Source organism: Coregonus clupeaformis, chromosome 6 (genome assembly GCF_020615455.1).
Source record: "Coregonus clupeaformis isolate EN_2021a chromosome 6, ASM2061545v1, whole genome shotgun sequence".
Taxonomy (NCBI): domain Eukaryota; kingdom Metazoa; phylum Chordata; class Actinopteri; order Salmoniformes; family Salmonidae; genus Coregonus; species Coregonus clupeaformis.
In genome coordinates, this window is record NC_059197.1 from 21758369 (window position 1) to 21772231 (window position 13863).

Below are 13863 nucleotides of genomic sequence, written 5' to 3' on the forward strand. Positions count from 1 at the left end.
AGTGGGAGAACTTGCACAATTGGTGGTTGACTAAATACTTTTTTTCTCCACTGTACATATATATATATACATATATATATACATATATATTATATACACATATATACAGACACACACGAGTGCGTCTTTACAATATATAACAAGTGGTTTGTAAAACATTAAAATGCAAAAAGTGTTTGTAAGAACATACATTTTTCATACTGCCCCCCCGTGGGAATCGAACCCACAACCCTGGCGTTGCAAGCGCCATGCTCTACCTCCTCGAAGCTCTGTCCCATGTGAGAATTGCGGGCAGAGCTTCTCCTCTCCTTTTCAACAGTCCATTTTTAACCTCCCAAGCAGAGTGAGCTTTATGCTAAATCCCCCGACGCTACAAGGAGGGAAAAAAGGCTTTTCACCTTACATGTCCGACACCAAGGTCGTTTGGCACTACAGTATCTGAAAATCACAGGGAGAAAAAAAGGGCCACATTGTGCCTGGTGCTGAGGCAAGATCATTTTACAGAGAGAGCCAGGGGATTAAAGGAAGGCAGCAAAGTTAACCTCGGAGCAATCAGACCTCCTCTCTACCTTTTAACTAGTGCCAACATGGAAGCAGGGCTGGGGCTGACCAACGTAACACAGTGCCCGTTTACTAGCCAAGCCAAAGGCTGGACTGACGATAGATAGCACTAGATCTGCTGGCGTCCCTCCACACAGGAAACAGCTAGAGGATTTGTTCTTGCTTTTTGTATTTTCATTTGTTTTTTAATCTGTGTGAGGAGGAGGAGGAGCAGGGAGGGGAGGAGGAGGAGGAGGGAGGAGAGGAGGAGGAGGAGGAGGAGGAGTGAGGGGAAGAGGAGGAGGAGGAGGAAGAGGGAGGGGAGGGGGAGGAGGAGGGAGGGGAGGAGGAGGAGAAGGGGAGGGGGAGGAGGAGGAGGAGGAGGAGAAGGGGAGGGGGAGGGGGAGGAGGAGGAGGGAGGGGAGGAGGAGGAGGAGCAGGGAGGGGAGGGGGAGGAGGAGGAGGAAGAAGAAGAAGAATTGTCTATGTCATCACCATGGGAGACATGTGTATAGCCTGTATGGATTAGAGAGAGATAACTTGGCATTTCATCCTCTCATTCATTTTACATTTCCATTTTAGTCATTTAGCAGACACTCTTATCCAGAGCCACTTACAGATAGTGAGTGCATACATTTTTCATTAATGTAATGAAGACTCAAATTTAAGGCATAGTGTATGACATGCAGGTTCCGGTGTGTACACAGTAGAGAATCACCTGGAGGAACGATATGTTTTAATCCAGGGGTGTCAAACATACAGTTTGAGTAAAATAAAATGTTATTGTTGAATTTATTATTATTAATTTCTATAAAAAAAAATTGTGGAGTGGGGGAAACGAACTCACTATACATTACAATGACTAAAACCAAATCGAAACTGTGTAGAAATGATAATGGACCTACAGTGCCAGTCAAAAGTTTGGACACACCTACTCATTCAAGGGTTTTTCTTTATTTTTCCTATTTTCTACATTGTAGAATAATAGAGAAGACATCAAAACTATGAAATAACACATATGGAATCATGTAGTGTTAAACAAATCAAAATATATTTTAGATTCTTCAAAGTAGCTACCCTTTGCCTTGATGACAGCTTTGCACACTCTTGGCATTCTATCAACCAGCTTCACTGGTTGGCTGCTTTTTCCGACTCATCCCAAACCATCTCAATTGGGTTCAGGTCGGGTGATTGTGGAGGCCAGGTCATCTGATGCAGCACTCCATCACTCTCCTTCTTGGTAAAATAGCCCTTATACAGCCTGGAGGTGTGTAGGGTCATTGTCCTGTTGAAAAAACCAGATGGGATGGCATATCGCTGCAGAATGCTGTGGTAGCCATGCTGGTTAAGTGTGCCTTGATTTCTAAATAAATCACAGACAGTGTCACCAGAAAAGCACCCCCACACCATCATACCTCCTCCTCCATGCTTCACGGTGGGAACCACACATGCAGAGATCATCCGTTCACCTACTCTACGTCTCACAAAGACACGGCGGTTGGAACCAGAAATCTCACATTTGGAATCATCAGACCAAAGGACAGATTTCCACCAGTCTAATGTCCATTGCTCGTGTTTCTTGGCCCAAGCAAGTCTCTTCTTGTTGGTGTCCTTTAGTAGTGGTTTCTTTGCAGCAATTCGACCATGAAGGCCTGATTCACGCAGTCTCCTATGAACAGTTGATGTTGAGATGTGTCTGTTACTTGAAATCTGTGAAGCATTTATTTGGGCTGCAATTTCTGAGGCTGGTAACTCTAATGAACTCATCCTCTGCAGCAGAGGTCTTCCTTTCCTGTGGCGGTCCTCATGAGAGCCAGTTTCATCATAGCGCTTGATGGATTGACTGACCATGTCATAAAGTAATGATGGACTGTCGTTTCTCTTTGCTTATTTGAGCTGTCCTTGCCATAATATGGACTTGGTCTTTTACCAAATAGGGCTATCTTCTGTATACCACCCCTACCTTTTCACAACACAACTGATTGGCTCAAAAGCATTAAGAAGGAAAGAAATTCCACAAATTAACTTTTAACAAGGCACACCTGTTAATTGAAATGCATTCCAGGTGACCACCTCATGAAGCTGTTTGAGAGAATACCAAGAGTGTGCAGCTGTTATCAAGGTAAAGGGTGGCTACTTTGAAGAATCTCAAATATAAACTATATTTTAATTTGTTTAACACTTTTTTGGTTACTACATGATTCCATATGTGTTATTTCATTTTAATGTCTTCACTATTATTAGAAAATAGTACAAATAAAGAAAAACCTTGGAATTAATAGGTGTGTCCAAACTTTTGACTGGTACTGTACATTCATACAGTTTGCCTGTGTCCAGCTCGCTAATAATCACTGAAATGAATGCTAGACAGTCAAAGATCATTGAAAGTTTGACGCAGACTAAATACAACACATTTTCAGTGCAGCCCTCCGGACCTGGTTGAAGACTGAATGCATCCCCTGGAGCAAAATGAGTTTGACACGTCTGTTTTAATCCCTTTCCCCTGGTATAGTAACAGCGCTGGATGATTTCTCCAGCACCTCGCCAATTTACACCCATTCATTATTCATTCCCTTTATTAATCTGTTTCGGTAATATTCCATCTGAACTCTGATGTTTGTTTGCGACTCCGTTTGACACGTATTCACACTGCCGATTGAAAGTACACCGAGATGCTCTGATTATAGAAACAACAACCTGCTGCAATACTGTACTGATGTTCTCCACTCCATACTCAACAGACATTTCACACAGGTCACAGATGCAGTGGGTTCTTGCATCTTTGTATGAGCACGGGGCAAAGGCCCCAAGAACAACAGCCACAGACTGCAATCAAAATGTAACATTTCAGACAATTGAAGTTAAATCGCCAAAGATTCCAGCAAATCACCTACATTGTCATCATTACTAGAGTACACTGGTGTTGCATATCTAAATAAACATTACCTGACTCCTATTTGAAAGATACTGTAGGTTTCAATTATTATATTGACCAGCCACAAGAAAAACAACTCCTCAATGAAGCACTGCTAGTTCCCCTCCTGTATATGTGTATATGAATTCCCTGCGGGCTGGATAATCGTGGAGCATCTCGTCATGGCAGTCCCTAGCATGGTGACAATCACACTCTCCCACTGGCACCTTGCCATGCTGGGTATACTGATGCCAGGTGGCAGAAAGGACACAGGCCACTCATAACATGTTGAAATAAGGCATGAAATCAAGCCTGAACAGTGGATCAATGTCAAGTGCTGTTGGCACATTCTGGGCTCAACTCTGACATTTCCCATTGTAGAGGTCTTTATAAGGGAGTGAATGGTGACATAATTGCATAATGTTACCTTATCAAATCACATTTGGCGGATTGAATTTTTCCACAGTATAATAGCTGGCAGAGTGATGATGCGGTGAGTGAGAGTGGGTGCCAGGAAGGAATTAATCCCTTACTGAAGCAATTTGGGTTACAGAGAGTGACATGGCATTACAACATAATATAATCATCCTCAGGAACCCAGCTGAGATCAGAGAGAGAACACTGTGTTTGTGTGTGTGTGTGTGTGTATGTGTGTTTGTAGGTGAGAAGGGAGGCAGGGAGTGGGGTCTGTGTGTGTTTGTGAGCCAACAGGGGGTCCATTACCCCATCCCAGCAGGAAGGCAGAGAAGCACACAGTGCCTAACAAGATGGAACTTACCAGGGAATTGGTAGCTGTAGCTCGGGGCAAAACCAGTGTATCCACGGCCGTACGTTGCTACAATGTTTGGGTAACCTAGGGGGGGAGAGAGAGGACAATCAGGAGTTGTGTTAAACCATCTTGGCCTCCCATCACTTTATACACACACAGCCCTGCTGTTGGTGCTAGATAGCTGATGAGTCATGAGGCTCAGTTTGAGCTGATGAGCATCAGAAGTGTTTTATTTTATTTATTTTACCTTTATTTAACTACACCGGCCAAACCCAGACGACGCTGGGCCAATTGTGCGCCGCCCTATGGGACTCCCAATCACGGCCGGTTGTGATACAGCCTGGAATCGAACCAGGGGGTCTGTAGTGACGCCTCAAGCACTGAGATGCAGTGCCTTAGATCGCTGTGCCACTCGGGAGCCCAGTCTCAGCCTGCCATGCTCTCCAGCCTCCTCCTACCCAGCCTGCCAGACTCCTCTTCCTCCCCAGAGGCTCACAGATGTCCCCTCGTCGGCTCCCATGGTTACATGGCAACAGGATGTCTGGATCTGTCCAGGTTTTTTGTCCCCTCTACACTGTCATTGATGGATAACCTTTCTTTTAGAGCCCCGGCTAATCGATCATGAATGACACGGCGCTGCAAGACAATGAGTGGATGAGATTTGTGCAAGGACATTATGGATTAGAGTCTTTCTGAGGTGTGAGGCTACCGCGCTGTGCAGGGCGGGCGGTAATACCCACAGAGGTACCACAGACTGAACAAGCAAGGGGATATATGATCGAGTGATTGTAAAAAGTCACTCCAAAAGTTGCAAAAAAGAAACTGCTATTTGAGTCTGCTATTTGGGAATATACTTGGAATCTGTTAAGTTGTGCCATCTTTGCTGAGGCAGAAATTTTTAATGACGATAGTTCAGAAGTGCTCCTTTAGCTCCCCAAGTCTCCTATTTCATAGCTTCCGATAGACACGTGACTGTTTCAAGGGTGTGTGTGTGTTAAAAAAACACCAAATCAGCAGTGTTTGCCATGTTGGATCCGTTGGAGCACATCCTGGTCACGGTGGAAGATAAGAGGGAAATAAAGTGAGATGGGACCCAACACACATGCTGCTCTTGTATGGTTGCCAGATTGGAGGCAGGAGCTGTCACAGTCCAACTGGGTCTCATTGGACACTTGAAGGCAGATGAGCTGTTGTTGTTGAGCTGCTCACAAACAACAACAGCAGTTTACTTGCACATTTTGTGCGTGTGTGTGTGTGTGCATGTGTTTGTGTGAGAGAGATAGTGTGAGAGAGAGATAGATAGTGAGAGAGAGAGAGAGAGAGAGAGAGAGAGAGAGAGAGAGACAGAGACAGAGACAGAGACAGAGACAGAGACAGAGACAGAGAGACAGAGAGACAGAGAGACAGAGAGACAGAGAGACAGAGAGACAGAGAGACAGAGAGACAGAGACAGAGAGACAGAGAGACAGAGAGACAGAGAGACAGAGAGACAGAGAGAGAGAGAGAGAGAGAGAGAGAGAGAGAGAGAGAGAGAGAGAGAGAGAGAGAGAGAGACAGAGAGAGAGACAGAGAGAGAGACGGAAGTAAATGCAATATAGTGGTTACTACTAGACTCGATACACACTGGACTCGATAACATTTATAATGAAAATACAGTTCATACAGCTCAAGCTGAGTGACCTCATTTCCTCCATCCCAGACCTGATTTCCTTCTCACTGGCCCAGAGAGATACTGGACTCTATGAAATTGGCACTTACTGATCACAGTGAGCTTCTGACAACATGTGTATATATACACAAACACATCTATCTATCTATCTATCTATCTATCTATATCTATATATATATTACACTAATATCGGTTCTACCTCACACTGGTTTGGTAGCCATACACTGAATGTGAGCCATTTCTTTTTTTGTGTGGATATTTAAAGAAGGCTATGAAGCTTTTTTGACTAGCAACTGCAACTTCATTCTTACAAATGACGTGTTGTTTAACTGTGACCAGGACTAAATGAGCAGTTGCTCTTTTACCTGTGGAATGCTATGCAATGTTAATTGACCGTGGCCTCTACACTAGGGTCAGTAATACGTCAGTCCCCAAGCACTGTTTACTTTTCCTCTTAAAGAGGATTAAATGCCAGAGGCTGATGCTAAATGTACATGACATGGGCTTTTCCTCTGACATTTAAAGAGGTTGCGGAGAAAGAGAATGTGTGTGTGTTTGGTGGGGCTCTATTGACGGTGGGGCTCTATTGACAGTGTGAGATTAACACAGAAGCAAGCCAGCACCTCAGGGTTGGAATGTGTGTGTGTGTGTGTGTGTTGCGGGTAGCCATGCCTCGTCAGCAGAACAAACAGCAGCACAGCTAGGGCTGAGGCGGTCATGAAATGTTGTCAGCCGGTAACTGTCATGCAGCCTCAAGGTCTGTACTCTACTCAGCCTATCACTGTTTGATGTTGTCTGCACCAACACACACAGACACCGGCATTAACACACAGATTTGCAGGCACTCATGCACATGCATTGTCTCTAGAGACATACAGATGCACACATTAACTCACACACAAACTAATTTGCTCCTCCTCAGCTCTGCCGTCTGCAAACGTTAGGCTACTTATGAATTATACAGCCACATGAATACACTAGAACACAGCTACACAGGCCTGCATAAAGAAACAAACACACACACAGACTCCACCCTTTAAATGAACATTTACTCCTCAGTCATCACATACTTGTTGTGCATATTGGAAAGCAACAATGATGAACTGGGAGAAATAGGAGCCTGTCTCACAGACATTTTTCCAGGTGGAAAAAACAAGGTCTTTGCACAACAATAGAGTTGGGCTGATATGAGAGGAGTGTGTGTGTGTGTGTGTGTGTCTGTATGTGTGCCGGCGCTTCGCCCTGCCTAACACTAGTAGGTGAGAGGACCAATGTGTGCTTCTGCTTTCCTCCAGGAGGCGGAGCAAGGCTAGACAAAGACATCCAGACAAGAGGCTCAACATGAGAGGATGGAAACATGGGGATCAAGGAGAGGCGGGGGGTCTGGCTGTCGAGACGAGGCATGGAGTAGGCAGTGGCAAACAAGACCATGCGCCAACAAGACCGTGCGTCGACACACATGCACGTCGCACGCACGCACACACACACACAGCAGATACCACAGCAGATTACCAACAATGACGAGATAGCCTATAGGGAGGAGGTGAGGGCTCTGGGAGTGTGGAGCCAGGAAAATAACCTCTCACTCAACATCAACAAAACAAAGGAGATGATCGTGGACTTCAGGAAACAGCAGAGGGAGCACGCCCCTATCCACATCGACGGGACCGCAGTGGAGAAGGTGGAAAGCTTCAAGTTCCTTGGCGTACACATCACTGACAAACTGAAATGGTCCCACCCACACCTCAGGAGGCTGAAGAAATTTGGCTTGGCACCTAAAACCCTCACAAATGTTTACAGATGCACAATTGAGAGCATCCTGTCGGGCTGTATCACCACCTGGTATGGCAACTACACCGCCCGCAACCGCAGGGCTCTCCAGAGGGCGGTGCGGTCTGTCCAACGCATCACCGGGGGCAAACTACCAGCCCTTCAGGACACCTTCACAGGAAGGCCAAAAAGATAATCAAGGATAACAACCACCCGAGCCACTGCCTGTTCACCCCGTTATCATCCAGAAGCTGAGGTCAGTACAGGTGCATCAAAGCTGGGACCGAAAGACTGAAAAACAGCTTCTATCTCAAGGCCATCAGACTGTTAAATAGCCTTCACTAGCACATTAGAGGCTGCTGCCTACAGTGGGGAGAACAAGTATTTGATACACTGCCGATTTTGCAGGATTTCCTACTTACAAAGCATGTAGAGGTCTGTAATTTTTATCATAGGTACACTTCAACTGTGAGAGACGGAATCTAAAACAAAAATCCAGAAAATAACATTGTATGATTTTTAAGTAATTAATTTGCATTTTATTGCATGACATAAGTATTTGATCACCTACCAACCAGTAAGAATTCCGGCTCTCACAGACCTGTTAGTTTTTCTTTAAGAAGCCCTCCTGTTCTCCACTAATTACCTGTATTAACTGCACCTGTTTGAACTCGTTACCTGTATAAAAGACACCTGTCCACACACTCAATCAAACAGACTCCAACCTCTCCACAATGGCCAAGACCAGAGAGCTGTGTAAGGACATCAGGGATAAAATTGTAGACCAGCACAAGGCTGGGATGGGCTACAGTACAATAGGCAAGCAGCTTGGTGAGAAGGCAACAACTGTTGGCGCAACTATTAGAAAATGGAAGAAGTTCAAGATGACGGTCAATCACCCTCGGTCTGGGGCTCCATGCATGAGGAAGGTGAGGGATCAGCCCAGAACTACACAGCAGGACCTGGTCAATGACCTGAAGAGAGCTGGGACCACAGTCTCAAAGAAAACCAGTAGTAACACACTACGCCGTCATGGATTAAAATCCTGCAGCGCACGCAAGGTCCCCCTGCTCAAGCCAGCGCATGTCCAGGCCCGTCTGAAGTTTGCCAATGACCATCTGGATGATCCAGAGGAGGAATGGGAGAAGATCATGTGGTCTGATGAGACAAAAAATAGAGCTTTTTGGTCTAAACTCCACTCGCCGTGTTTGGAGGAAGAAGAAGGATGAGTACAACCCCAAGAACACCATCCCAACCATGAAGCATGGAGGTGGAAGCATCATTCTTTAGGGATGCTTTTCTGCAAATGGGACAGGACGACTGAACCGTATTGAGGGGAGGATGGATGGGGCCATGTATCGCGAGATCTTGGCCAACAACCTCCTTCCCTCCGTAAGAGCATTGAAGATGGGTCGTGGCTGGGTCTTCCAGCATGACAACGACCCGAAACACACAGCCAGGGCAACTAAGGAGTGGCTCCGTAAGAAGCATCTCAAGGTCCTGGAGTGGCCTAGCCAGTCTCCAGACCTGAACCCAATAGAAAATCTTTGGAGGGAGCTGAAAGTCCGTATTGCCCAGCGACAGCCCCGAAACCTGAAGGATCTGGAGAAGGTCTGTATGGAGGAGTGGGCCAAAAACCCTGCTGCAGTGTGTGCAAACCTGGTCAAGACCTACAGGAAGCGTATGATCTCTGTAATTGCAAACAAAGGTTTCTGTACCAAATATTAAGTTATGCTTTTCTAATGTATCAAATACTTATGTCATGCAATAAAATGCAAATGAATTACTTAAAAATCATACAATGTGATTTTCTGGATTTTTTGTATATACAGTTGAAGTTTACATATACTTAGGTTGGAGTCATTAAAACTTGTTTTTCAACCACTCCACACATTTCTTGTTAACAAACTATAGTTTTGGCAAGTCGGTTTGGACATCTACTTTGTGCATGACACAATTGTTTACAGACAGATTATTTCACTTATAATTCACTGTATCACAATTCCAGTGGGTCAGAAGTTTACATACACTAAGTTGACTGTGCCTTTAAACAGCTTGGAAAATTCCAGAAAATGATGTCATGGCTTTAGAAGCTTCTGATAGGCTAATTCACATCATTTGAGTCAATTGGAGGTGTACCTGTGGATGTATTTCAAGGCATATCTTCAAACTCAGTGCCTCTTTGCTTGACATCATGGGAAAATCAAAAGAAATCAGCCAAGACCTAAAAACAAAATGTGTAGACCTCCACAAGTCTGGTTCATCCTTGGGAGCAATTTCCAAACACCTGAAGGTACCACGTTCATCTGTACAAACAATAGTACGCAAGTATAAACACCATGGGACCACACAGCCGTCATACCGCTCAGGAAGGAGACACGTTCTGTCTCCTAGAGATGAACGTACTCTGGTGCGACAAGTGCAAATCAATCCCAGAACAACAGCAAAGGACCTTGTGAAGATGCTGGAGGAAACAGGTACAAAAGTATCTATATCCACAGTAAAACGAGTCCTATATCGACATAACCTGAAAGGCCACTCAGCAAGGAAGTAGCCACTGCTCCAAAACCGCCATAAAAAAGCCAGACTATGGTTTGCAATTGCACATGGGGACAAAGATCGTACTTTTTGGAGAAATGTCCTCTGGTCTGATTAAACAAAAATAGAACTGTTTGGCCATAATGACCATCGTTATGTTTGGAGGAAAAAGGGGAAGGCTTGCAAGCCGAAGAACACCATCCCATCCGTGAAGCACGGGGGTGGCAGCATCATGCTGTGTGGCTGCTTTGCTGCAGCAGGGACTGGTGCACTTCACAAAACAGATGGCATCATGAGGATGGAAAATTATGTGGATGTATTGAAGCAACATCTCAAGACATCAGTCAGGAAGTTAAAGCTTGGTCGCAAATGGGTCTTCCAAATGGACAATGACCCCAAGCATACTTCCAAAGTTGTGGCAAAATGGCTTAAGGACAACAAAGTCAAGGTATTGGAGTGGCCATCACAAAGCCCTGACCTCAATCCTATAGAACATTTGTGGGCAGAACTGAAAAAGCGTGTGCGAGCAAGGAGGCCTACAAACCTGACTCAGTTACACCAGCTCTGTCAGAAAATTCACCCAACTTATTATGGGAAGCTTGTGGAAGGCTACCGAAACGTTTGACCCAAGTTAAACAATTTAAAGGCAATGCTACCAAATACTAATTGAGTATGTAAACTTCTGACCCACTGGGAATGTGATGAAAGAAATAAAAGCTGAAATAAATCATTCTCTCTACTATTATTCTGACATTTCACATTCTTAAAATAAAGTGGTGATCCTAACTGACCTAAAACAGGGAATTGTTACTAGGATTAAATGTCAGTAATTGTGAAAAACTGAGTTTAAATGTATTTGGCTAAGGTGTATGTAAACTTCCGACTTCAACTGTACATAGATTAGAAATCACTGGCCACTTTAATAAATGGAACACTCGTCACTTGAATAATGTTTACATATCTTGCATTACTCATCTCATATGTATATACTGTATTCTATACTATTCTTCTGTATCTTAGTATATGCTGCTCTGACATTGCTCGTCCATATATTTATTTATTCTTAATTCCATTGCTTTACTTAGATTTGTGTGTATTGGGTATATGTTGTGAAATTGTTAGATTTTACTTGTTAGATATTACTGCACTGTCGGAGCTAGAAACACAAGCATTTCGCTACATCCGCAATAACATCTGCTAAACACATGTATGTGACCAATACAATTTGATTTGATTTAGGAAGTGATTCGTCTGACATGTTTTCCAGGGTGGGATCCTCTCCTCCGTCTCTCCCATCTTCCCTCTCTCCTCTCCTCCATATCTCTCGGTGTATAAGTCAGTAAATAAAGGCTGTTACTGTATCTGGCCCCACTGGCTGCCTCAGGGCCCATGTATTCATATGCATACTAATGCTCTTTTTTATGGCCCAACAGTTCAGATTCACTTTCAAATCAATTATGCATCTGGTAAAGCCGCACTCTGCACAGGGCTTTAAATGTGTATTAATTTCAGCAAACATACATGCAGGCCCTAACACAATAAAGATAAATTGCTCGATTAGGTGTGGTAAACAAAGAAGCGAATGGGGGGGGGGATTAATGAGATTTTGGCAAGTAAGGAATTAGGGTTCCTTAAATAATGAGCCTTGTTGATTTTTGTATGCAAATTAGCGAACAGAATGTTTCGCTGTCCTGCTTTTCCAATTTCATTTAGATAAGGAGTTTCAGTTCATACTCCCTCTCTCTCCATCCTCTCCTTCACTGCTTCTCACACGTCTCTCCTTCTACTCTCCTCTTCTATATTCTTCTTCACTCTTTCCATTCGCTTCACATTTAACCAAGTTGATCGGCGATAAATCTGAATGTGTTCACCAGATTCTTGTGGAGCCTCTTCATATTACTCTAAAACAACCCTGTTCTCCAACCCTGTTCCTGGTATAGCTACCCTCCTGTAGGTTTTCACTCCAACCACAGTTCTAACTAACCTGATTCAACTCATCATCCAACTAATTATTAGAATCAGGAGCGCTAAATTAGTGTTGGAGCGAACCCCTACAGGAGGGTAGCTCTCCAGGAATTGACAATAACACTGCCACCTGTAGAGCAACTTGACACAACTCTGCCAAACCAACCAGGCTGAGTTAGAGTTTGGTGCCTCCAGCAGATTTCAGGAACAAAAGCTAGAGGTTTGTGGTGGTGAAGCTGGAGAATGAATGGTGTTGATGAAGATTAACTATAGTAGACAAGCCCTCCTCTCCTCTCATCCCCCAACAGTAAAAACCCTGTGATATCCATACCCTATTATTCAGCAATCTTGAGGTCTGGCAGATGAAATCATAAATTTATAATTTAACATTACTTCAATTTTCCTCTTCATTTACTTCTGTAATGCATAGCCCTGCTTGGATGAATTTGGAGGCTGGGATAATGGGGGTTTGGGGGGGTGGGTGGGGGGTTTGAGGCAGTGGATGTGGTAACGGGACTGTCTGAATATCAATAGAATATTTCACGCAAGCCCCTATGAGGATGCTTCATCAAGCCAAATTACGGGCAGGGCGACCTATCCTGCAGCTTCCATTAGCCGTCATTCGGATTCAGCACCCAGCATCAAACGATTTATTTGCTTCAGTTACTTTGAGCAGACGATCAATCTAACAGTAATTATCTCTTGTCACTAAAGCTGGGCTGAAGCTCTGAGGAGAGAGGGAGAAAGGAGGGGGAGCTGGAAGGTGGGGGGGTACAGTGGGGTGGGGGAGCCTTCTCAGAATCCTTGTTTCGTGTCTTTTCCTTGTCAAATCTACAGAAAATGGGAGAACACGCTTAGCGAACGGCTGTGTGGGAGGGGGTCTTTGTGAGGAGGGAGGAAGGTGATGGTGGAGTCTCCAGCAGAACATTGCTGGCAGCATTCCCTGGAATGAGCTCTAGTCTAGCTGATGTTTGTAAATGGCAGCGAACTTGTAGGAGTCATTTGACTGTATTTCCCCTTGCCTTGGTATTCCTTCATTGTGATTTGGGGAGCATGTCCTTTTAGTCACATTCCTATACATAGTAAGTGACTGAGAGTCTCTGTGTCAGGCAGAAATCACTAGAACATCAGAGTCAGAATCAGGATTGGTATCAGAGTTGGTGTTGGTATCAGACAGTGTGAGAGGACATGTCAGCGGTGGAGGGAGACACAGCTAGTCAGTGTCAGGCAGAGTGCCCTTCCTGTCCTGCCAGAGCGTTAGAAACAATGGTAATGTCAAAGTCTTGGAAGGGTCACTTTGGACAAGTTGGTGGGCTACTTTTGCTAATTGCCATATTGTGTTTTGTCAATATTACCATAGGGCCCCATTCATTCTGAAAATATGTCTTGTACCAATCCAAGTGTACTCACTCAGCATGCCCATCCCCAGCATAAAGGCGTCCATGGTGTAGGGCAGGCCCCTGGCCCTGCCTCGCGTACCCGGCGGGAACATCACCTCCTTGGGCTGGGCCTTCTTGCATTCTACCTGTGGACAGGACACAACCAGATACACATCAGTGACAAGGCCTCTCACAGAAAAACAGGATGAACATAGACAATACATAGATAGACATTGAATACATTCAAGGAATATGGCAAGTGTCAGAGGTTTCAGGACAGACAACAAGACACACAACAGTCATACGTGAAAAGTCATCT

The 13863-nt window shown here is 44.6% G+C and overlaps 1 protein-coding gene across 6 annotated transcripts in view; it reads right to left on the minus strand.

The window, feature by feature from the left end:
- The window catches only part of LOC123481154 (RNA-binding protein Musashi homolog 2-like), a gene marked incomplete at its 5' end in the record, with an annotated part of 71083 nt that overhangs the window by 47499 nt on the left and 9721 nt on the right, over nt 1–13863 (minus strand). For all 6 annotated transcript variants that reach the window (XM_045219056.1, XM_045219054.1, XM_045219051.1 and 3 more), the window contains 2 exon segments: nt 4233–4307; nt 13576–13690. In XM_045219056.1, coding sequence (XP_045074991.1) covers nt 4233–4307; nt 13576–13690 — 190 coding nt within the window.